Source organism: Micropterus dolomieu, linkage group LG12 (assembly GCF_021292245.1).
Source record: "Micropterus dolomieu isolate WLL.071019.BEF.003 ecotype Adirondacks linkage group LG12, ASM2129224v1, whole genome shotgun sequence".
Taxonomy (NCBI): domain Eukaryota; kingdom Metazoa; phylum Chordata; class Actinopteri; order Centrarchiformes; family Centrarchidae; genus Micropterus; species Micropterus dolomieu.
Window position 1 is genome coordinate 22,664,337 of NC_060161.1, and position 25,418 is coordinate 22,689,754.

Consider the following 25,418-nt stretch of genomic DNA (forward strand, 5'->3'; position numbering starts at 1 on the left):
TCAAAATGGCCAGAAAAACAGAACTTTCATCTGAAACTCGACAGTCTATTCTTGTTCTTAGAAATGAAGGCTATTCCATGCGAGACATTGCTAAGAAATTGAAGATTTCCTACAACGGTGTGTACTACTCCCTTCAGAGGACAGCACAAACAGGCTCTAACCAGAGTAGAAAAAGAAGTGGGAGGCCGCGTTGCACAACTGAGCAAGAAGATAAGTACATTAGAGTCTCTAGTTTGAGAAACAGACGCCTCACAGGTCCCCAACTGGCATCTTCATTAAATAGTACCCGCAAAACACCAGTGTCAACATCTACAGTGAAGAGGCGGCTGCGGGATTCTGGGCTTCAGGGCAGAGTGGCAAAGAAAAAGCCATATCTGAGACTGGCCAATAAAAGAAAAAGATTAAGATGGGCAAAAGAACACAGACATCTGGGTATCTCTGGAGATACCCAGACCAGAGCTTTCCCCCACCTGGCTGGGGGAAAGCTCTGGCTACATTTTTATGCATTCACAGCCTGTTCCTAACTTTCCCAGATGGGTGACCAGCCTCTTCAAAGTCTGTGACTGGACATTGGTTTATGTGCTAAAAAATATGCCAAGGTCAAGATGGAGACATATATGGACTGTGCTGTCACAACAGAGTATAATGAGGTATTAAATACATCTCACCTTTAAAAAACTTCTGGGATTCAGAAAACTGAAGGGTCCAAACTAGACAAAAAGCAAAGGGTTTCCCTTCATGTGATCAACCCTCCTGGGTTAAAATATAGTGCTGTTGGTGCAAAGATCTCAGTAATAACGATAACACATGCAGAACAAGTTTAAAGTAAAATTTTGTGGAGTAAGTGGAGCAAATCTGAAAATGCAAATGTGATTAAATGGAAATCAAGAAAATGTAGCCTAAATAATTATAGTGAGTGAATAATAACATTTTGTTGAGCTGATTTATGAGCTGATAAGTATCTAAATTTCATAGTTTGCTTTTCTTTTTTAATTTTTTTTTTTACAAGTCATGAGGTCTTTCATGTACAAAGAGTTTATATGTTGGCATGTTATAAATACATTCCCACTTCCATTGGTGTTGCTCATTTCTAATGTGTGAAACGAAACTTCACTGTAAACCTAACAAAAGGCTGAAGCCACATCTGTTTGACTCCACCCCATGAGTGTGTTGTTAAGCAGAAATTGAAACTGTTGTGCAGCGCTGCTGTGGCAGAGCATTCAGACCAGAGACTGACAGACTAACGACGGGTAAACAACTAAATTCAGCAAACTCAGATTTCATGTAAAATCTAAGAGCAGCAAGGAGGATCCTAAGGACTTTGTTCAACACTGAATAATATTCAAAAATAATCTATTCAGGACTTCCTGCTTCTGAAAACATGTCTGACAATCTGCAAAAGGACCCACAAGTGATCCTCTGCGACATGTGTACAGAGGAAGACAGGAAACCGGCACGGAAGACCTGCATGAAATGTGAGATCTCCATGTGCGTCCAGCACCTCCAGGCCCACCTGACCACTCCTGTGTTACTACAAACTCATCCTCTGACTGAACCCATGTCTTTATGTGGGACCACCAAATGCCCCCAACATGGCAAACTCGTGGAGTACTACTGCTTGGATGACTTGACCTGTGTGTGTGTTTCCTGCGCCATTGAAGACCAGCACCGCCTGCACAACATGAAGACCTTCTCCACAGCCCACAAAGAGCTCATGGAAAAGCTCAGTGCTGAGCAGCAGGCCTTACTGGTGAAAACTGAAGACGAGAATGTGAGTCTGGAAAAGTGGGAGAAGAGTGAAAGAGAGAAGCTGGGTCGCTCTAGTGTTCGTCTCATTGAGGCTGTGACTAACCTGCGTGACGTTGCCCTGGCCAGTGTCCAGAGTTCGGTCTCTGCCCGTATGGTGTCCATCAAAACCAGCAAGACCAGCATCCAAGCAGCACAGAACGAGAAGGACACCTTCAGATTCCTGCAGATGTATTCTCAGGTGCATCAGGATGTGGAGAAGGCCAAGGCCGTGGATCTGAGAAAAGGGTTGGAGCCCGGCAGTGATCGTGACAGACTGGTTCAGGAGATACGACAGAATGGTGAAAAGATGGTGAAGCAAGCAGGCCACCTCTGGGGATCTCTGTTGACTCTGGTTGATCCAGAAAACCACCAGGATCTTATTGCAACTAGTTCAGACCTGATATTTGACCCGCAGACTTTTGGTCCCAGCATGTCACTGTCCGAAGACAACAGGATGGTTTTCTACAGCAGCTGGCTGGGGCAATGCTCTGCCACTCTTCTGATCCGCAGCACCCAGTCAGTTACTAACTTTCAGAGGTGGGTGGTCAGTCTTTCCCCAGACTCTGACTGGACCATTGGTTTATGTGACCAACAGTCTGCAAAGAACCTGAAGGACGGACCTGTGTATGGTCTGTGCTGTGAAGGTCAGCAGCTCAGCTCTCTCACGACAGAGTGTGATGATTGTTGTGATGCATCAGTCAATTCACAAAGTTCTGGGCTGTTTCAGTCTGACATGTGCAAGAAAGAGAAACAACGCAGGGTTTCCTCAGCATTAATCACACATCAGGCTGAAAATGCAGAAGAGGCCGTACCACGACCTGAAAAGGTGGAAGTGTTTTGGAACTTTGTTGCTTCCTCGCTGTCGTTCTTCAGCAGAACTGGACAGCACCAGAGGAATGAAATAATCACAATTAAGATGAGCCTCAACAACTGGGACCTGGTCCCCTTTGTTCAACTAGGAAAGGAAAGCAGTGAGAATATGTCCCAGCAGCAATGGAAGTGTACCTGTGAGAAGGTTTACAGCAGGAACGACAATCAGTACAGTGATGGTTGGCGCTACTACTCTCACCGGGATACTTGTTCCTGTGGAGAGATTATTGGTGGCATAAGCATCACAGAGGTGGTTTGTGAACTCAAGTAATTGGTAGGACCCAGCTGATCATCATACAAAGCTAAGACGTGCATGGCTACAAATACCTACAGTAATAACATTTCATTAAGTGAGTATAAATCTCATTGATTAGTGTTGTTGTCAAATGAAAATGTAGTGATTTTAGTGTTAATATCAGTAGGCTAATACGCAAATGCTGTTTTCAGTGTACAAAATACACTTCATACTACACAGGCAATACAACATGTTCAGCTGAACGTCTTCATTAAAGTGATGTTAATTATTTTGTTTTGAGAGTTGTAAGCAACAAAGTAGGTTTAAGGTGTTTGTCTCCATCTGGTTGTGAACTGGTTGAACTGGTCATCTTATGATGTCCCACTGACAACAAGGAATTTGTGTCTTTTCATATAGTACATACATTGCGAACCCACTTGATATTAAAGCCAGAAAATGTTTAAGATTTGGAATGATTTTATTGACTGCCAATTCCATACCAATGTACCAATAAAATATAAAACAACACAGATCATGTTACAACAAGTCCTGATGTCTTCCACACACAAGGAACTCCTTGTGTGTGAGCACAAGGAGTTCCTTGTGTATGAAATATGACTCACCAACACACGTTGTTAGGTCATATACATTCCCATGCTCATTTCTAATGTGTGAAACAAAACTTAAAACTTAACTCTAAACCTAACAACCAGTCAGCCAAATCTGTCCAACTCCACCCCTTGAGTGTTTGGTTAAGCAGAAATGTAAACTGTTGTGCAGTGCTGCTGTGGGTAGAAAATCAAAAACACATAAAACAGATAAAACAAGAAAACATAAAAACAAGAAAACATTTTTAAAGAATTAAAATACAGTTAAAAGTAAAGAAAAATACTATCAACTAAAATCAGGAAAGGCTCTCCTATAAAAGTATGTTTTAAGAAGGGAGTTCACTGACTCATTTACTGACCTGATTTCTGCTGGCAGGCTGTTCCAGAGCCTCGGGGCCCTGGCTGCAAACGCTCTGTCCCCTTTAGTTTTCAGTCGAGACTTTGGAACAGACAACAGACCTACGTACGTGCTGGTGCAGATGGGACTAAAAGGTCAGAGATATAACTGGGAGAGAGGCCATGAAGATCTTTAAAAGTGATCAATAACATTTTAAAGTCTATTCTAAAACATACTGGGTGCCAGTGTACTGAAGGTAACACTGGGGAGGTGATGTGGTCATATTTCTTTGTTCTGATTAAAAGCAGCTGAGTTCTGGACAGTCTGGAGTCGATCAATAGATTTTTGGTCCAAGCAAGTAAAAAGGCTGCTGCAGTAATGATTATAAAGGCTTGTAAAATGGTCTCAGTGTGCTTAAAAGTTAACATTGATCACATTTTTTATATATTTCTAAGCTGGTAAAAACATGATTGCACAAGCTTTACGATGTGCTGCTCAAAACCTAAATTACTGTAAAAACAGATGCCAAGATTCCTTGAAACAGGCCAGATATGATCCACTAGGGAACCAGTAAATGCCAGAATTTGCTATGTCATTTGCTGGGACCCAGTGACCAGGATCTTTGTTTTGTCTGAGTTCAGGTGGAGGAAGGAGTTATTACGTGAAGTCAGAATTTCAAGGTCTGTGAATCTGATGGGCAGGTACATCTGTGTGTCCTCAGTCTAAACATGAAAAGAGACGGCACGTTTCTGGATAATGAGTTCAACGGGAATCACATAAAGAAAATCTAATGGGTCCCCAACCCCTGAGGCATATTTAATGACCAGAATGAAGACACACAGAACCTCTTATTGATATAATGAATGATAATTGTTCCTGTGGAGCGATTATTGGTTGTTGCATGCATCACAGAGGTGGTTTGTGAACTTCAGTAATGGCTACAAATACCTACAGTAATAATGTTTGCTTTCAGTAAATATTTCACATTGATTAGAGTTGCTGTGAAATGTCAGTAATCAGTTTATGCTGTGATTGTTTCAGTGTACACAGTACACATCATATACTAAAGGCAATATAACATGTTCAGCTGAATGTCTTTTCTTTGTAATGATGTGAATTATTTTGTTTTGGCAGTTTGAACCAAAGTAATTTAGGTGAACTGGTCGTTGCTCAGTATCTCACAGTGCATGGTCTCATGATGTCCAAATGACAATAAGAAATTTGTGTCTTTTGTATCATACATACGTTGTGAATCTGCTCAATAATAAAGCCAGAAAATGTTTAAAATGTGGAATGTTTTTATTGACTGGTTAAAATGTGAAGTGAAAAAAAAAGTGAATTTAAAAAACACATTTCAGTTTTACCTTTTGCCATTTCCATACTAATGTGACACTAAAAAATGAAACAACACAAATTATGTAAGAACAGCTTGAAACAGTAACCATTGATACAGTTTGAAGTGAAACCATAAAAAATACTGATGCTGTAATACTTCCTAGGATTGACAACTTAATTTTAAGGCTATAATGAATCATAAATTACTTTGAATGTGCACATCTCTAACATAAACCCACACGAACTTTGGTATTACCAGGAGCAGCTAGACAAGAGAACAGCTACACATATGTTAATATTAAAGAAAACCTCTGCTATGAATTCAGCACTTCATTACTATGTACTGGATCTGCTCTAGTACTGTAGCATTCGGTATTGGTCCATATATAATAATTCTCCCAAATCTAATTCACATACTATTTTTAAAAGTAGCAGTAAGTGCTGGATACAATGCGTGCCACTGTAGTTTAGTAATGTATTTATTAGACAATAGCAAAAACTAATATCTCAAATTACAAATCATTAAAGTGCAAAACTTAATGAGTGACTGAATTTCTAAAATTAACCGCATTTTTCCTAATTATCCACAGCTGCTGCTGACATATTTAGGCTTTCTAAATAATTTAAGACTTTTGCTATAACTTTATACGTGGGTGACAAACACTCACAGTTGATATATATGCTGTTTATAGACAGCCACAGAAAGGACCTTGCATTGGAATGATGACATCTTACTGTCTAGAGACACACTGGCCCCCGAAACACTTTGTGGCTTATATGGAAAAAAGTAACATTCAGAGTCTGTGCGCTGAAAAACATTTCTGTTAATGTCAATGAGGTCAACATACTAAATATGCATTGAAATGTCAAAGAACTGTAAAAACGAATAATGATACTAAAAGGGCAGTATTTAAGTATTAATATATGTGTCTGTTCACTTGTGTTTGGGAGTCAGACAGGCAGTGGTTGCAGACTTATCCTTGGATCTGAGTCAGCGTCGAGCGGGACAATCAGCTGTCGTTGCCGAAGACGGTGTTGAGCTGTTGGGTGACCCTGATGAAGGTGGTCCTACGGCTCAGCTCCTTCAGTTTGCCTGCCCCAACATAGGTACAGCTGGAGCGGACCCCGCCCAGGATGTCTCGTATTGTCACATCCACTGGACCTTTGTAAGGCACTTCTACTGTCTTCCCCTCCGACGCCCTGGAGGCAAAACACACACATACAAACAGAGGAATGTGGTTTACTACGCAAACATCACTCACCACTCTGCACCTTAGGTTTAGCGATTAATGCTGACAAGCAACAGACTAGAGGTAGGAGAAAATTATTAAAATCGATTAACAATTGTCAAAAAATCGATTATTTAAATGTTAATTGATAACGTAATGTTGACGGAACACAAAAGGCGGAAATTGCGGAAGTGCAGCACCCGGACCGTCTGTGGCCGAGCAACTGAGAGAGAGCGAGCAGCAGAGCATGACGGTGAAAGTTAGCGGAGAAAAATATTTTCAGTTTCAGTCTGGTAGTAAACGTGCAGCGTAGGTCACTGTGTGTCCGTTAATAAAAGTCTGTAGTTTCTCCAACTGCTGGAAACATTAAGGCGGTTAGCGCTAGCAAACATCTCCCCTGTACAGCACGTTTTATAGCTGTTATCTAACGTTAGCTAAATTAGTAACAAAGTAATATTAATTAGCTCAGCTGTATGTCATTACTAACTTACCTACTTGCCAAGGGTTGAGAACATCTGGTACTAAACTGGTATCCAGCTTAATCCTGTTTACATTCTGTACATCCTGATAATTATATTTCAGTTTTCAGCGGAGTCTGACAGCTGGTTGTTAAAGAAATGAAGCTGGAGACCATGGTCACTAAAACACATGCACATATGAAAAACTTATATATTTTTCCCTTATATACCAAAATAACTGACTCTGACCTGTACTCAGCCACGCCTCCTGCATGTTTCTTCATCGCAGTGTCGGAGCTCATTCCGTAGAACAGCTTGTATTTCTTGCCGTTTTTCTCAATAATCTCGCCCCCGCTTTCTGAGTGGCCAGCAAGCATACCGCCCAGCATCACAAAGTCTGCTCCAGCACCTTTAGAGTCGCACAGAAAGAGCAAAACAAATAGTGAGAAGCCTGTTTCAACAGAGGAATTCTCCCTACGGCTGTAATTTGAATGGAAACACTGAAACTTACCAAAAGCCTTTGAGACATCTCCTGGGCAAGTGCATCCCCCATCCTGTGTGAGAGAGAAGAGAGGGACAAAGACCAAACAAAACGCCATGTTATGAGTCTGACTGTATGTTTATCATGTCTGCATGAACATACAGCCTGGAGAAAAAAAGACAAGGCTGCACATTCGCAGGGTGAAATACACATCTAACAAAACACATTGCCTGTGGGGAGAGAAGAGTGGATGGAATTACAAAAAGTAACTTGGGACAGGTGGAAACCATTCTTAAAGAAAGATAAGAAAAATTATCAATAGTTTCTGCCAAAAATAGTTCTTTCTTGCCAAGATGTAGATGAGAATATCGAGCCATTCGGTAGTTAGCTTAGCTTAGCATAAAGACTGTAAAGAGGGAGATAACTGCTAGCCATGCTGTGTTTGATGGCAACAAATATTTCCCACAAGTACCTATAAAGCTCACAGATTAACACATTGTATCTTGTTAGTGTAATGTACAAAAACAAATGTGTAAAAATGACAATTTGTGGGGGTTTTCGGTTGGTTATGTGCTACACACAACAAGGCTCTAGTAACAATGAGAAATATTCCAGTACATTACTTTCACCCAAAAAAACAACATACAAATGTTTACTTTACAGACAAAGCCGGGCCAGTTATTTCTCCCTGTTTCCAGTCTGTATGCTAAGCTAAGCTAACTAGCTGCTGACTGTAGCTTCAATTTAGTAAACTATTCCTAATTCTAGACAATAAGAACTGTGTAGAAATTATGATCAAATCATTGGACTGCCATAGAAGAGAGTCACTCACAGAGATGATGTGGCCTCCCAAGCCATGGGCTGCATCTGCACACTCAATCACAGCGCTGAGCTGGGGGTACCCCACCCCTGTCTTCTTGCGGGTGGTGCACACAGAGCCTGAAGAAGAAGAAGACATAAGAGTAAGAGATAACTCCTTGTAGTCTGTGGTACATGATTTGAAAACTGGAAACAGCATTTACAAACCCTGCTGGTGGTCTGCTTAACCTGTGTGTGGCAGATGAATCGGAGTTGCTACATTGCAAAACATCCTTCCAGGGACAATATAAATAACAGTCTGAATTCACCTGATTAGTGAAGCAAGTTAGTTATTTTCTTACACAGATCTATAAATTGGGTTCTTACATATGTCGTGAATACTGTATATAATAGTAACATAGTATTACGTTGACGTTTGGTGTATTTGAAAACATCAAACTTTTGATGATGCTATTATGTTATGAATGAATGCAGAAATGTGTTAGTAAGTGTTACGCTGTAATCACCTGGTCCGATGCCTACTTTGATGATATCAGCGCCAGCCAGGATCAGCTCTTCTACCATCTCTCCTGTCACCACGTTTCCTGCCTGAGCAAAATAAAAGCAATAATAAAAAATGTTTTATTGATTATCAAAGAAATGTTGTGAACATTCATTCCCTTGTCAGCTGCACATGCTGGAGCTTAAAGGCAGACATCTACGAACCATTATAGTGTGGGAGGGGAACTTCTGCCTGACGTCTTTGACAAAGTGAACAAAGTGTTCAGAGTAGCCGTTAGCCACGTCTACACAGATATACTGGAGCTCTGGCACCGCCGCCAAGATGGCTGAAATCCTGTCAAAGTCACCGTCACCGGTGCCTGTGCTGACTGCTACACTCTGGGATTTAAACCAGGAAGAGACAGACAGTTGTGTTACAATAAATACCACTATTAATAAACTCCTTGAAATACATACATAATAATGAACACTTTGAGTACCTGCAGGCATTTGGGATGGTTCTTTGCAAACTCCACCCAGTCATCCACAGAGTAATGTTTGTGAATCGTAGTGAAGAGAGTGAACTGGTGGAAGCGACAAGGAACAACAGCGCAAGTGAGAAACATTATGCAATACAGTGAAACAGCACATTTTCGAGTGGCCTTTTATTGTGGCCAGTCTAAGGCACACCTGTGCAATACCCATGTTGTCTGATCAGCATCTTGATATGCCACACCTGTGAGGTGGATGGATTATATATATTTATAAAGGAGAAGTGCTCAATAGGGCTTTTCTGTACATAGAGAAAGTCTTAGATCTTTGAGTTCAGCTCATGTTGAATGGGGGCAAAAACAAAAGTAATGCGTTTATAATTTTGTTCAGTATAGATACAGATGCTACACAGAATAAGCAACCAAAACTTGGCATCTGGGTCGGAAAAGCTTGATGACCTCTCACTTTTAATTTGGTCTTTAGTGAAGAAAGTAGGGCCTGTCCTCAGTCATCAGCCTGCTATGTAATACAGTGATTATTCTGCATTATAGTGTTCACTGCTTGGATTAAATTTAGATTCACCTAGTTTTGTTTAGACTACTTTGGTCACTTTTCCTTTCAAAAAGGGATAATGATAAATTACATTAAAATAGATTATAGCACTGTGAAACATTTTGTGAAATAATAAGTGATTTATACACATCCCATGTAATGCTTAACCGACCTCGTGCAAAGCCAGGGCCATCTCAAAGGTCCCCACAGTGTCCATGTTTGCAGCGATAATGGGGATCCCCCTGTAGCTGCCCTTGGAGTTCCTGAAAGAGAAGCTCCTCATTAGGTCCACCTGGGAAAGGCAAGGACAACGAGACATTAGATAGATGCCATAAAGCAATTGTCAGACAATTCAACAAACAGACAACTATGATACCAACACAAAACATTACCAGAGGTAATAGGTGTACCTATTATAATAAAGGTGCAGCATCTCCACACCAAGAGGTGCAGTAATGTTTTTCACAGTTTGTTCAGCAACACAATACTGGTATGCACGAATGATCTGCAGACTGGGTTGGTTCGGAGGGATGGCACCCTTTACCGTCTGCCTGACGGTAATAGCGTACTTAAATTAGTCATTTTAAATTCTCATCATGATTCACAGCGTGTTACTACAGTTACCGGGCCAGCAGGAGTCAATAGTTTAAAAATGAAGGTGTGTGGCTAAAGGGTCACTGCTTGAAGTCTCTAACCAGTTGGTAAAATGTGAACGAGGGCTAATACTTTCCTCTACTTTACTGACTACAAAATGCCTATAAGGTTGTGCACTCACTCACAGGGATCATATAATGGAAACATCTGTATTTAGGTCAGACAGGTTTCATCATGTAGGGGGAACAATACTTCACACATGTGTATCTACCTCGCTCCTAGACTTGAGTGTGCTCCTCTTGGGACGCAGTAGCACATCCTTGAAGTCCAGCTTGATGTCATTCTCAATGCGAGGCATTTTGGAAACAGGTTGTGCAGGTAGAGTAACAACAAAAAATTTAAATAAAGCAGTCTGTGAAAGATAGGGAGGTCAGAGTTTAAGACGATTGCGTTGTGTCTTTTCTCATTTGTACACCCCCTTTATGCACTCATATACATGGTCATCAACTTCATTTAACTAAAAGTAACTTAGGCATGGTGTAACGTTAGGGTCTGCAAGCAACACTGTAAAAGTAAACGAAAAAGACAACAGATGTGTCAGAAATAGCCAGAAGAAGAGTAACGTTACATTAATTACTGCTATGTGGACATGTAGTGTTTTTTTAATGGTTAGACGACACTGAAAATAATATTCTTAATGGTTCTCACGTTATGATATAACCTTTTTCACAAAGATTAAGTTAACATAAGTTAGCTTAGTTGGTGCTGTCTGCTTAGCCCCGTTGTCAAATATCAAGGTTACGTTATATAATGTGAAAGTGTCACATTTGAATCCACCATATTAGCAGTGCAACCCGTTTACATTAGCACACGATGCTAATTACCCAAGTGTTTTTTATAGATTTAGCAACATAAAGTATTACCTTTACAGAAATTATGACTGAGGTTGTCTGTGCCGGAGTTGTTTCCTTTTCCACTGTGTGAGCGGGAAGATTCACGGCGGCGGACACCAACTGACAGCCGCTTTGTAGTTTTTAAAGCGATTTAGCTGGTAGGCGACATGCGGGTAAAAACTACAAATGCAAGGTTCGCTTTACGCTACCTTGCGCTGGTGTCGTGAGGGTTGTTTTAGGTATTCAGGAAACAAATGTCAGTTTGCTTTTGTTGGGGCGATACTCACGCTAATGTGAGATTATTTTAGGGCAAAGTCGGTGCTTTTTCGACGGTAAATGAAACAAAGGAGGTCCGAAATTAAATTAAAGCGGAACCGTTGACATTTCTTTACAAACGGGGAGGCGGCGGGATTAACTGGGAAACACAGGAAACACGCATTTTCAGGAAGAAGAGGAATATATCGAGTTTCCATTTACAAAAATACCGTGTTATCAGTAGGTTATATCAAATCATAGGTTCAGTTAAACTATAATCATACAGTTGATCCCGCTCCAGTTTATTTGATTAAAAAAACAAGTCAACAAAGATGCTGATTAAAGTGAAGGTAGGGCGAAGTAAACACAACGATTAGCCCGGGTTAACAGTTAGCCTAACATCTGAACATTTGTTATTTCTGAGTTATTGAGTTGTGTCCGGTCTCATAATTTGCTCAACAATAACCTGAAATTGTTTTTTCACAGACACTCACAGGCAAAGAGATAGAGATTGACATAGAGCCCACAGATAAGGTATATAATGATCTTTTATTTCCTCATGTGTTGGTCATTACTCATTCTTCATTGTGTGTGTTTGAGCTTTGAGCAGTATGTTTTACATTACCTTTCATACAGGTGGAGCGGATTAAAGAAAGGGTGGAGGAGAAAGAAGGGATCCCTCCGCAGCAGCAGAGGTTGATCTACAGTGGGAAACAGATGTAAGACTGAGATGCCCTTTGTTTTTCTTTACCTGTCTTTCATTTCCCCAGTCTTAACTTTCCCATCCTTTAATTCAGTTTTTCTTATTTTACCATATCCCATCCTGATGTAGTGTAAGTACTAACTGGTGCACCAAATGCATGCCAACCTACTGCTGAAAATAGTCCCAAACAAATACACATTTAATATACATAATATACTCCTGTTTTAGTAATAATAATAATAATAATGAATAACATTTATATAGCACTTTTCTAAAAACTGAAAGATGCTTTAAAGGGAGAAAGGTGAAAGTAATTGGTTTTTTTAAAAAAGCAGGTGAAGGAAGTTATCTGGGGGTTGCAGTCTTGAAAAGGTGGGTTTTGAGGGCCTGTTTGAAAGATGGCATGGAGTTAGCCTGTCGGATGTGGCGCTTTGTCCTAATGGTTTTTAGTGTTGTATCCGCGGACCGTGTCGAGGTGTGGCGGGGAGGAGGTCAGAGAGGTAGGGAGGAGTAATGTTTCAGCTGATTTTTGGAAATCAGCCTTTATTTTAAATGAAACTATATATTCCGGACCCGTTTAAAGATGTATGTCTTTGGTTGGAAGTCGGAAACATTATAGTACACCGTGGGTGATTTGCCTTCTAGCTTGGTGAAACAGACTTAACATACAATAAAACGCTTTAAACATATAATAAAAATATGTAAAACAAATGCTAAAACCAGCCACAAAAGCTCACATTAAACAATGTATGATGGCATGACATAGTGAAAACAAGTGAATACACCCAGCCATCATCATCCAACTCAATCATCACCATCATCACTCACCAGTTTTATATGGGAGAATATAATAACACCAGTATTATAAGTTGCATATCTTTATCTGCTTAAGAATATGTTATGCTGTATAAAGGAGCTGATGTTTGTTCTGGCTGTCATTGTAAAAAATAAAACAAATGAAAGTTAGTTTTTTAATAGAGGGTTTTCTGCTGTCTGACGTTTTGTACCCTGCATGTCTTTGTTCTCAGGAACGATGAGAAAACAGCTGCAGATTATAAAATCCAGGGAGGCTCTGTTCTCCATCTGGTTCTTGCTCTGCGAGGAGGACAGGTGCCCCGCTCTCCCAGAAGCCTACACTTCAAGCCTGCACTGTAGACATCACTTGGAAATATGCCTTAGCGATGCCTACATTAAGCGGATCCACCGAAGTTGCGCATCCAAGGGTCACCGGGCGGCAGTGTAGGCAACACAGAGCCATTGGTAGAAAGAGTTAGATCAGGTTCTACTTGTGGCAGCCACTTTCCTTCAGCCAAATATGTGTTGGCTGCCAACACTGCCCCCACTGTAACATTTTCATGGTGAATGTTACGTCTTCTGTCCTGGCAGAAAAGGCAAAGTAACTTTCAGAATAAAACAAAGCTTTGGCTAAAGTTTTACCACCCAGAGCTAATTTTGGCTGCTACAGAAAACCGCTTCTACTCTGCAGCTCTGCATGTAAGCACAGAGGTTACTATTGTTCCTCCGATGATAAAACAGATAACTGTAGCTTAAAGATGCTTCAAGGAAACCCAACCTTGGATCACAGCCTTTGCCTTCAGAGTGTGACACAAACTACGGTTTACTTGTTCTGTTTCATACATGTTTTATTCTGTTCTCTGTCATTCGCCCCAACTCAGTATAATAATCTGGATGTATCAATCAAAAGTCTTTTTCTTGTGGAGTACCATTTTAGCTTAGTTAGATTTGCAAAAGATGGATAAAAGCATCTTCAAAAGAATAGTTTGACATTTCGGGAAAGACACATATTCGCTTTGTGCCAGAAAGTTGGATGAGAAGATTGATACCACTCATGCATACCGTATCTCTGTTAAATATAAAGCTGCAGACAGTTAGCTTAGCACAAAGGCTGGAAAGAGGGGGAAACAGCTCTATACAACAGAAACTAAATCCTCTAATAACTTATATCTCGTTTGTTACTTTGTACGAAAATCAAAGTTTGGAATGACAATTTGCCTCTTCACGTGCTCGACTATTTCTTGGCTCTGAACAGCTGCCAAGCAACCGATTGATACCTAAGGAAGTTACTGCTCCCAGTCAAGAAATAGTCTGTGACATAACCCCCTGAAAAATGACTAGTTGTGTATTTTTACACTTGGGCTTTTGTACACATTAAATAATTGCAATGTGGTGTGTTAATTAGGGAGCTTTAGAGGTGCTATTAGACAGACTTTGTTTCTGTTGGATAGAGCCAGACTAGCTGTTTGCCCCGGTTTCCCGTCTTTGTAGAAAGCTTAGCTAACCTGCTGCAGCCTTATATTAAATGGACAGAGAGTAGTAAAAGAGTGTTATCAGTATTCTCATCTAACTCAGGAAATGAAAAAGCATATTTCCCAAAATGTCGAACTATTCCTATAAGGGACAACGAGAAGTAAAGGACATGTCTTGTGTCAGGAAAACTGCCCACCACTAATGCTAAATCATGTACCATAGATTTTGCTTTATATAAGCTTCAAAAGTAGACTGAGCATGTCCATTCAGTAGGATAATGTTTTATATTATTTCACATGAACTTAATCTGTTAGTTTTTGTGCTTATTGCACATTGTGTTGATTAGAAGACAAGGAGCGTGCCAACTATGGTGTCGTTTGACAATGGCTTCAGTTTCCATGGGTATTGTTAGGTTTGTATGTTCAGAGAAGCAACGTTATCTTTTGGGATTGCTGCGTCAGCACCCATGTGCCCCCTCCCCCTCACTCAGTGTGACCCATGCTGTAGATTAGTTTGTCAGTTGAATAAACTTGTGTTAATGCTGAAAATGCCTCACGGTTGCCATTCTGTGTTCTTCATAAAAAAGGCTGTATACAAAGAGATGTGAAAATTCTGGTTCACTTCTGAATGTTTTTATTCTTGCACACTCACCCCCAATATTTACAGTTACATTTTTAACACAAAAATAGACTTATGCTTGAGAGACATGTCAGTCACAATGGCTCTGCAGTCTGCAAATGGCAACTTAAATTAGAGACCAATGTGTGCACAAAATTATTTAGAAATAACATTCTTATTAGGCAGAGTATTGCATTGCGAAGATGTATTGCTAGGAGAAGAAATTAATATGCAACGACTGTTAGAACACAGAAAACTTCATATTTACACCACATTAAAAAAGGCTTGTTTTGGTCTGAATTAAAGCAAGAAGCCGAGGTTGCAGCTTATTGGGAAACCTTGAGCAGCAAGAATGTAAGACGAGTAAAAAATAATCAACACTATTAAACCTTTTTTAGATTTTAAGCAGAAATACAAGCAGTATTTCACTCACACTGAACTTGTGAAGCAAGTTGCTGTCTGCACAGTCATCACTGCAACATCACATAACGTTGCAGCATTTATGTAGCATTAGCATTCAGGCCTCATTTATGCACAGCGCTCGCTGAGAAATGTGAAATTCACAAAGTTTATGTTGTGTAATAAATTGAGGAATCATTGAAGAAACTGAATGTAACAAGAATCACATTCTTTGAATTGATCACACAATGGAATAAGAAAGATATGGAGCATTTTCTTTTATATAAATGAGGCCCTGAATTACAAATTCAAACATTAGTCAGTGGTTTTTATTTACTAAGAGACAATTTGCGGACTGTCATGACATCTGTGTTTACTGTAAATACACAATAATCGTACAGGCACAAAACACAATCATTGTACTTGTAAAGACATCCATGACACCCTGTTCATCTTACATTTTCACAAGAGAAACTTCAAAAACTACAATACAGGCCCAACTTTTTTTTTGCCAAGACCTGTCATCGTCTGTGAGTTATTTTTGGGATTGCTTGTAAGATTGAGACTCCTGAGGACATAAGATCTCTAAAAGCACCAGTACAAACATTTAGCAACGAGGCAATAAGTCGGATCTGTTGAGTGTTCATGGTCTGGAGGTTTTAGGCAGTGTGTGTAAGGAGAAGGCAGTGGGGATGCCCTGAGCCACGGATAGATTATAGAAAGACACAAGAGTACACAATGTGTGTTGAAGTGTGAAGGAGTGTTGTTACTATAATATACAGCATAGATACATAACTATTACCAGACAACACCGAATGGGTTGAATCAGTTTTTTTTGCTGGTGTCTGCATTAATATTGCACTAAAATCTCCTCTTGTCAATTGTATGAATCAAAAGATTAGAGGTTATTTAAAGTACAGCAAGATGGTACAACTACAATAATAATTCTGCAGTAAAACTGTTTCCCACATGTGTCAGAGTGGTGGTGAAATTATCACGTCTTGTCTATTTATTGGTTCTAGTGATCTACAGTATGTCCATGCAGCTTTCAACTCTGATGCCCTACCAACTGAGCTATATAGACCCGGACTTGGACATGCAGTTTTAACGGGGTAATTATCTGTGTAGTGTGCATACCAAAACTCTCTCAAAACACTAAACACTTTTTGTTGCTTCCATCACATTAACAAGTGTGAATATTAACAATCTCTCCACATCAGTCACAATGTGGCACCCAAATATATTCCAATTAAGGCAATTAAAAAAAACAACCATTTACCAATGCAAAGAACAGCTCACACATCAGCTTCCAGGTGTACACCTCCACGGTTGCAAGAGTAAAAAAAAAAAAATAAAATAGGCCGAGATGTATATGATGTTAAATAGAAAAAAAAGAATATCAACAAACCAAAAATTAACATATTAAAACTAAAACAACAACAAAGGCAAATTATATAAACAATTACACAAAAAAAGCATTTCAGCGTCACAGTCACCTTTAAAAACCAAAACATAGTTCTTGGTGTACTTCACAACATGAAATGACTTGATCTGAATCCAATTTTCTGCTTTGACAATCAAAATACTGCTTTGGTGTGTTGAATTTATGACACAATTTACAACGTGGCCAAAGAAAAGAACAAAAACAGAAAAGAAGTGTTTGTGTGGCCACCACAGTGCAGTGAGAGTCTTTTGATAAAAAAAAACAAGTACTACAAAAATGATCTCTTACAGTAGGAGTGTGCAGGGAGTGTGTGGAGGGGGAGCGGGAGGAAGAGAAGCAGAATGATGATGATGAAGATGAATAGTAAATTGTTAAATGTGTCTGTTTAGTGTGTATTGGAGAATATCGTAATACTCCAAACATCTCATACTATATTTGCTAAAAAACAAATAAAAACATGTAGTGTGGGGGCACAAGTGTTGATCAGTAAATCCACTACAAACTGTGTCGTGTGTTTGCATGTGTTTTTGAGTGTGTGCGCACCCACGTGTGCGTCTGCATATGTCCATTTCTTTTGGGGCAGGTGGGAGATAAGGGCGTGCGCTTTAGCAGTCCGCTGACTTGTGGGCGTCTCTGTCCTCCTTAGACAGAGGAGACATGGCCTCCTTCATTTCCTCTCCTTCCTCTCCGTTCCCGCTGCTGTCACCTAAAGCTGGATAAACCACCATGCAAAACTTCTGGCCCAAGTGCGTCATCTTACCTGGAAGAAGAGAGCGACCGGGTTTGAGGATAGGGACAGTAACGGGAATTCAAATTACATGAGGTTAACATTTTGATTAATTAACTGCCATGTTTCATTTGTCCCAGACCAAATAATTACAATCCAATCATGTTTCATACAAATATTTAAAAAAATGTTAATGCCACTGTGTTTATAACTAAGTACTGTGTTAAAATAATACTTTGACATTTTAGGGAATCCACTTATTCCTTTTCATGCCAAGAGAAAAAGATCAATACCACTCTCATGTCTGTACATTCAGTATGGAAGGGGAGCCAGGATGCGATTGGCTCAGCTTAGCATAAAGACCGGAAACAGGTGGAAACAGCAAGCTTGGCTAGTTGCTTCCCAACAAGAACAACTTGTAACTCCCTATAAAACCGCACGTTGTTTTTACATTTCTATTTGGGTGATTAACCAAAACATGCTCATTTGTGAGCTTTAGAAGTGAGGACAGGCTTTGGACTTTGAAAGTAGGCATGCTGTTTCCCCTTCTTCCAGTCTAAGCTAAGCCTTCTGACTCTACACCTTTATATTTAACACACTTCTCTGTACAGACGTGTACAGAGCCCCTAAAGTCCTGTAAGGTAATATTTTTATCTTGTGTGCGCTTGATAAATAACTTGTTCCCACAAGATAATAACTTGTGTGCACAAAATAAAAATAACAAAAGTCACCTTTAGGGCCTCCGTAGACATGAGAGTGAAATGTTGATCTATTCATATCTCGTTCGAGATATAGTGAATTTGTAGTTCTAAAGAAGAACATTTTGCCCAAACAATATGTCTTCACGTGATAAGCTAACTTACCAACGAAGGCGTCGAAGCACTGTGGCTTATTTTCCCAGTAGACTCCCAGATAATAGACGGGGACGCCAGTCAGCATGATGGCCAGGCCGATGCCACACACCACGGGCTCAGAGTAAAGGGAGAAGATGAGCAAGAAGGCCCAGAAGAGGAGGTAAATGACCGGCCAAATCAGGCTGATCTGGAAGAGAGAACACAGCAACAATGTGTCATGATCTTGGGTTTGAGTGTGGTGTTTTCTGTTATTTTGTTAATGTCCATTTCTGTTTTACTCGTTGCCTCTTTGCTCTTGTTTAGGTTTTGTTGGTTGATTATTGCTTCCTTGTTCCCTGTTGTATTTAATTACATTTCTCCTGGTGTATTGTCTGTAGCTTTATTTCCTGTTTGATTTTGTAATTTTGGGGATTGGTGCTTTTGTCTAACTTTGTTTCCTGTCTACCTTAATTCCTAATGTGTCTTACCTGTGATTAATTGCTCTGCCTGCTTGTGTGTGTGTGTGGTGTGCCCCTGCATATATTGCCATCAGTTGTGTTCAGTCCTAGTGGTGTCATCGTCTAATGTTGAGTGCTCTGCCATGCTCTGTTCCACGTGTTTTGGATATTATCTGCCTGTTTGGATTTGCCTCTGTTTTGTTTGGACTTCTGCCACACCAAGTATAAGCCTGTGAGTTTCTGTTGGACTTTATTAAATATCATCAACTGAACCTGCTTTGCTCTGGTGTCCTGCATTTGCACTCAGCTACTCGGATACAACGTGCTACACTTATGAAGATAGCTTCTCCCTTTTGAATATTAAGTAAAATTTTGATTAACTGATCATTTTTGTACATTCACCTGTCATCACCAATACTACACACTTCACACCACAAGATAGCAGCTCTCAGAGGATGGTTTATGGCTGCTTGAAAGCAGATTTACTGCACATTAGGCTCTTTTCCACACTGGCTGTTTATCAAGTGGCTTTTAAAACTGCCTTGTTAGCATAGTCTCTTCTGAAAACGAGAAGAGTTCATTAGATGCCAGTAACATAAATATTTTTGGGCCAGTTTCCTTTTTTTTTTTTTTTTATGTTGACCTTCAGATATCAGAAAAACTGCAAAGAGAACAACAGTCACATGCTGAAATGAAGCCAGAGAGGCATCATAATTGTTAACATAATTTGGTACATAAAGTGAAACATCTACTGTAGAGGAAAAAAAAGGCACACACACCTTGATTGGTCGGTGCATATCTGGCTGTTTATAACGCAGGACAATCTGCCCGGCGACAGTGACTCCATAGAAGAGGTAGTTGATGAAGCCCACGTAGTTGATGAGAGTGTACATGTCGCTGGTGCACAGCATCAGCAGGGTGGACAGGCACTGAGGAGTAAGAAGGAAAGGGCGGTCAAAGACAGGAAGAGTGATAAAGAGCTAAAGAGCTTTCTTGTTAGGTTTAACTGATCGTCGAGAGACTGAAATTAACCTATCTGAAGTAGATAATATAAAAGCAGTCACTATGAGAGCAGTACTCACAGTGAAGAGCAGGGCTGGGATGGGAGTGCAGCGTTTCATGTGAATCATGGCCAGCAGACTGGGGAGGTGGCCCTCTCTGGCTCCAGCAAAGAACAATCTGTGAGAGAAAAATAAATCATTCAGCTAATGCATCTAGATTTAACCGTCTACAGTACGTCCACACTTTACGTAATGAAAAAGAGAAAAGTGTTATACATGTTGTGGTTTAAGATGAAGAAGGAAAGTTAAATTTAGGAAATTGTTTTTATACGTTAGACTACAGAGGAAAAATTTGCATTTTTTGCGTAATAGTTATTGTTGTGGAAGTCATTATCGAGCCAACTAACCGTGAAGAGGTGAAGAGGGAACCGTTGACTCCCCCGAAGGTGGAGAGCGCCACAGAAATGGGCATGATCCACGACATAACTCCCAGCAGCTTCTCACCAAATGTCTGGGATGGAGGTTACAGGGTGGATGAAAGGGAGGGAGGGTCAATGGAGTAAAGCAGACACACACACACACACACACACACACACACACACAGTTAGATGCTTACATTCATGCATTTTTAATGTGTTCAATACTATGATGCAACGAATGACAAGGTACCAACTAACATATTTGATTTGAACATTGACCAACAGGGATCACTAGAGGGAGACAGACTAATTCTACTAATCACGTCACAGGAACACCCTGCGTCATGCTCTGAGCTACTCACCACGGCAACAGCGTTTGAGGCGAGCAGCTCCTGGGGACTCATGGCCGTGACGTAGGCGATGTTAGCAAAGACGTAGACGAAGGTCACGAGGGGGATGGAGATGAAGATGGCACGAGGAAGGTTCCTGGAGATGATAAAAACAGCAATGTTTAGGAAACAGAAAGGGGAAGAAAAGCTAAAGAGAATGAAGTTGGGGGGGTATAAAGTAGGAAATTAAAAATTGTACCTTAGGGGAGGTGTATTAATGGATACCAAGGTTATTAAAAAAACGTGGGATTGTTAAAAATACAGAAAATGCAGAGGAAATGAAGAAATAAACCATTTTATAATAGCAGAAATGTTTTCTAGGTCAGATCCTGAAAGTGATTGTGATGATTTCTCCCATGCTAAGTTCAATAAATTTCAAAGAGCTTTGAAAAAAGGAATCATGGATTAAACTGGAAAGCTTAGTCAGGTATGCAACTGCTAATCACTGAAATAGCTGCAAGCAGCTTTAACATAAGCTATATTCATACAGCAGTTATTCATTCAGCACTGTGTGGAGCCGGTTTTTTAACCACAACGACAAAATGTTTCTAGACATATGAGAGGCAGACAAAGTGTCTTACACATAGGGGTCCACCAGCTCCTCTGTGACGTAGTTGAGGAAGTTCCAACCTCCGTAGGCAAAGGAGCCTTGTAGGAAAGCTAAGGCTATCAAACCCACATCATAGTCCTGGAACGGCTCAAAGGCATTGGCTGGCTCCAACCAGTAGTACTCTCCTACAGGTGGAGAAGACAATGCAAAAGATTAGGGGACATTTTTAGTTAGCTGAATTGGCTTTTAATCCTCCTCTTTGTTTATTCAGGGTTTTGTGATCCTTGTGATAATTTGTATGACCATGCCTAACTAAGTAGGTCTGTTCCTCTTCATTTCTCTTGGGTTTGCTAATGATGTTTTGCTGTGAGGGTCAACACACTATAGTCTGGAATTGCTGTGAAGAAACCCATCATCTAATGCAATCAGTGTGTAAAACAAGTTGTAAACGACATTCTGCTTAATCCATGTAAAGCCACTTCTTTGCAAAAATCCCCCGTGATCTCTAAAGTCCCCACTGAGAAATGATCAGATCCTCTGTTTGGGGTAAATGTCTAAATAATCTATGATCTTTAGGAATCTGGTTTCTTTCTCATTCCTTTTTTTTTTTCCTAAAATCCCTTCTTGGGGCATGTTTTCAGAGAGCATTAAAGTATTTCTACTCTCACATACACTCCCTCCCATATAGGACCTAAAAAGTCTCCTGTCAAATCAGGCACTGAACTCTTCTTCATTCATCTTCAAATACTCGCGCCGAAATCCCCATTTTTGTTGTTACAAGGGCCCACTCTCTGTGGCCACTGTAATAACTGGCCCTCAGCCATGTTTTGACAGCAAACCCACACAGGCATGCTGATATTAGCAATGTGAGGGGCCCCAGCAACTCCCTGACCCCTGTAGCGTCCACGGGGAGTCTATACTGTCCCGAATGACTGAAAATGTCCCCAGTGACTTTTTCCCTTTCACACACAGAGAAAACACCAGACAAAGGTGGAATGCACTATGAACATATGCATTAAGGGAGCACGGATGGCAGTTTGATAAGCTTACCCTTGCAGATCTGCACGATGCCCATGATGATGATGAGGGCGAGGGCCAGCAGCTTGCCGGCGGTGAACATGTCCTGCACCCTGGTGGCCCACCTCACACTGGAGCAGTTCACCCATGTCAGCAGCACTAAATACATAAAAAACACAGTAAAACTCAGAATTAGTGCTTTCTTTTACACCTTAAATTCCATTTCTCCGTCGTGGTTCCTTTAAGCATCTTTAAGGTTAGTAAAATTATCTTATTCTGGGCTGCTCAACTCTTCATTTAAGCTCTATGATGTTTACACAGTGAAATATATAAAACCCAAGACTATGTGTTTTTTTTGTATGAATACCATTTTATCAGATTCTGCATGTCTTGTGCATCGTTTATATATATATCTATCAATTTCCTCCAAAAGTCAGCCTGATATGTGATATCATTGCATCTAGAATTCAAAAACTAAATTTGGCGGGTTTGAATAAGATTTGGTTGCACAATACGATTTTTGTACTGACTGTGCTGAAAGGTTGGGAAAATGATTGTGTTACGGAGTGAAACTAGTGATAAAAAGGTTTATGTGTTTACTGTTTAATTGGTCTTGTAAAGGAACTGTCGCTGCATTGTTTGTAGTAGTAGTAGCAGTAGATAATTTCCCAAGAAAAGAAGAAGTGACTGATATACCTGATAAGACACAAGAATCGTTGCACAATGGCCTTGAAGTTTTTCTTGATGGAGACTGAACTGATCTGAGGTCAACGAACAGAGAACGATTATAAGCTGCACACAACGTCCAGCACTGCAGCAACCTTTGAAGGTGTTATCGTGTTGAACTTCACCCGTTATCTCTTACATCTCATGTCTTACCTGCAGTAGGTTATAGTAGTAGTAGTAGTAGTTTTCTTTTGAGGTACTGCAGGTATTTATTATTTGTATATGGTTCAGTGATTGAAGTTACCTTATGTATCATAATAATCTGCTCGATGCATTTTACATACAAATATTACCTGACATGGGAATGATATTACACATTACAACATTTACCAGCAAATAACATTAGATACATTTATTTATTCATATTATGTACTGAGCAAACTCTACCCGCAGAGGACGACCATGAGAAGCAGCTGAAAAATGTTCAAGTAAGTGAATCTCTCAAAAACTTTATATTCCGTTTATAATTTGTTGTGTTAATAAAGTTCAAATGTGTGTTCTTATTTTTATTCTTATATTATTCTTATAATTTGTTCTTATATGTTGTTATAATTTCATGTCAGGGTGTGTTGATTTGATAAGACAAGATTGTAAAGACAGCCCTGCCATACCTGAGAAATAACAGGTCACAAGCCTGCTGAGTTTGACAGTAATACATAAAGAGAGTTTGTTACATACCAAGGAGGCCCTACAACATCATTTGGAAATGCTTTTCAGCTCACTTCAACTTGAGGCTGAACTAACACGGACAAAGATAATGGATTTGATCTGTACTGCTGGGTGCAACAGGCCAGTGGGTTCAGGCCAATGGGGTGCCATTAAATAATAGGCCTGTTTGACTCTGTGGGATTAAGTTCATCACATTAAATGACTCTGAGTTGAGCTGCCACAGAGTGCACAGAGTGGGGTTTGCAGACTGGGCTTGTTTGTAGTTGCTGTGTGGACGTTTATGATATTTTTAGGTCGGTGAGTGGGTGTTTTAAGGGGGCAGACGGGGGGAAAAGTTATGACTTAAATTTCCTCGGTTTTATTTTTTTTCCAAACAAAACTACTGGAGCAGATCACGAGCAAGAGTTGTGGTGAGGGCAGCTGCTGGTACTTGCCCACAAAAGAACAGGAAATGAGGAACTATGCATACTTATGACTTGATTTGTGTACTGTATACAAATACACACAGGCACAATGGACTATAATACAACTGATGCTGCCCAGAGTAAATGCTTCTTTAAACCTCTTAACTCAGAGTTGTTTTAGGAACCAGATTATATTACCGTAACAACACCTGTGTCCCGTCCTACTCCTTTATGTTGATTGGCAGGCTGCGAGTAAACACCAGAGGACATCTCTCAGCTGTCCATAAGCTATACAAAATGTGTGTGGAAACTTGCTGAGTTAACCATGAGCCCACTGGAAAACGCGACAGAGCTATGACCTCGCACTCTGCCATCTGTAGGAAGAGTCGGACCCCAGGGAGAATCCCCCACCCCTCTTTTAACCCAAACATGTTTTTGAAACTGTACACCTTGGAAAAGGTTTTCCCAGCACATTTAATATGACCAGCGACTGCGTGGCTGTCAAGGAATCTTGTTTTGACTGGATTTATATATAACGGATTTGTAAATAAGTAAGGTTATTTGCTTCACTCTACTATAAAATGTTCTGCAAGGGGTCATATTTAGGAAATAAAATATACAGCAGCAGCAGATAGACACGCATGCTGCCCCCGTAAACAACAACAACAAAGATTACATCAGAATCGAGGGCGACTGCTAACCTCACCTCCCCTCAGCATCAACAGCAAAACATCTATAAAAGACTCAGCAACTCAGGTTGTTTCGCTGCCTGACAACATCTGTCATAATTGATTGAGAAAAACCAGATAGCGCTGCTGGCTCAGCTAATCAGTAGCTGAACAAACCAGAATTTGCTCTGAAAGGCATTCATGGAAGTAGGACAAGAAAGACAGGGAAATGTAGGTCAATGTGTCTGTAATAAAATAAAAATGCTACAAAGCCCCAGAGTGGAGGCCTCTGCTAGAATTGTACGACCTTGTCACCTCCGCCAAAGAGGTTTTCACTGCTTTTTGTTTGTCTTTTGGTTAGAAGAATATCTCAAAAGCATGCTGACAGATTCTAACAAAACTGGTAGAAAGTTAGGTCATGTGTAAAGGGACAAGTCATTTGATTTTTGGTGTAGACTGGACCAAATAGCTCTACCATGCATAAGAGATTTTCTGTTTTACCTAAACTGCTTGCTTCATCACACTTATCAGAGTAGACCTCGCAGGTTTTCCACCATTTTCGGTCAGAAAGAGATAGGCGTGGAGGGGATCTCCTGGTTCACTGAGTACAAATGTGTTGCATGTTATTGTGCCTTGGGAATGTGAGGTTTCCACAATGTCAAGCTAAATGGAGCAGCCAACTGAGCCCATATGCGAGTA

General features: G+C 40.3%; 4 protein-coding genes across 6 annotated transcripts in view; 2 read left to right on the forward strand and 2 right to left on the reverse strand.

Annotated features, from left to right (window-relative positions):
• The first annotated feature begins 1,381 nt into the window (after nucleotides 1-1,381).
• si:dkey-183c6.9 (tripartite motif-containing protein 16) lies at nucleotides 1,382-2,929 on the forward strand. The gene has a single exon (XM_046063953.1). The coding sequence runs from the start codon at nucleotides 1,382-1,384 to the stop codon at nucleotides 2,927-2,929; it is 1,548 nt and encodes a 515-aa protein (XP_045919909.1).
• Nucleotides 2,930-5,979: 3,050 nt separating this feature from the next.
• gmpr2 (guanosine monophosphate reductase 2) lies at nucleotides 5,980-11,349 on the reverse strand. 2 transcript variants are annotated; one of them, XM_046064373.1, is made up of 10 exons: nucleotides 11,202-11,349; nucleotides 10,550-10,690; nucleotides 9,857-9,976; nucleotides 9,141-9,224; nucleotides 8,866-9,039; nucleotides 8,667-8,748; nucleotides 8,174-8,280; nucleotides 7,372-7,414; nucleotides 7,110-7,269; nucleotides 5,980-6,373 (listed from the first exon to the last, which is right to left on the reverse strand). In XM_046064373.1, exons 2-10 carry the CDS (start codon nucleotides 10,634-10,636, stop codon nucleotides 6,184-6,186), a joined length of 1,047 nt encoding a protein of 348 aa, XP_045920329.1. In that variant the 5' UTR covers nucleotides 10,637-10,690; nucleotides 11,202-11,349; the 3' UTR covers nucleotides 5,980-6,183. The 2 variants fall into 2 exon arrangements, with proteins under 2 accessions (XP_045920329.1, XP_045920330.1); XM_046064374.1 differs by having other exon boundaries at nucleotides 10,550-10,621; nucleotides 11,202-11,302.
• A 108-nt stretch (nucleotides 11,350-11,457) lies between these two features.
• Nucleotides 11,458-14,945, forward strand: nedd8 (NEDD8 ubiquitin like modifier). Its single transcript, XM_046064403.1, has 4 exons — nucleotides 11,458-11,776; nucleotides 11,913-11,960; nucleotides 12,063-12,145; nucleotides 13,158-14,945. The coding sequence occupies exons 1-4, from the start codon at nucleotides 11,759-11,761 to the stop codon at nucleotides 13,282-13,284; spliced, it is 276 nt and encodes a 91-aa protein (XP_045920359.1). The 5' UTR covers nucleotides 11,458-11,758; the 3' UTR covers nucleotides 13,285-14,945.
• A 68-nt stretch (nucleotides 14,946-15,013) lies between these two features.
• Nucleotides 15,014-25,418, reverse strand: part of slc7a8a (solute carrier family 7 member 8a) — a 42,011-nt gene continuing 31,606 nt past the window's right edge. For both annotated transcript variants that reach the window (XM_046064364.1, XM_046064363.1), the window contains exons 4-11: nucleotides 22,286-22,411; nucleotides 21,267-21,420; nucleotides 20,659-20,782; nucleotides 20,285-20,388; nucleotides 19,959-20,055; nucleotides 19,656-19,805; nucleotides 18,449-18,626; nucleotides 15,014-17,618 (exon numbers count right to left, since the gene is read on the reverse strand). In XM_046064364.1, coding sequence (XP_045920320.1) covers nucleotides 17,464-17,618; nucleotides 18,449-18,626; nucleotides 19,656-19,805; nucleotides 19,959-20,055; nucleotides 20,285-20,388; nucleotides 20,659-20,782; nucleotides 21,267-21,420; nucleotides 22,286-22,411 — 1,088 coding nt within the window. In that variant the 3' untranslated portion in view covers nucleotides 15,014-17,463. The remainder of the gene's footprint in view (nucleotides 17,619-18,448; nucleotides 18,627-19,655; nucleotides 19,806-19,958; nucleotides 20,056-20,284; nucleotides 20,389-20,658; nucleotides 20,783-21,266; nucleotides 21,421-22,285; nucleotides 22,412-25,418) is intronic.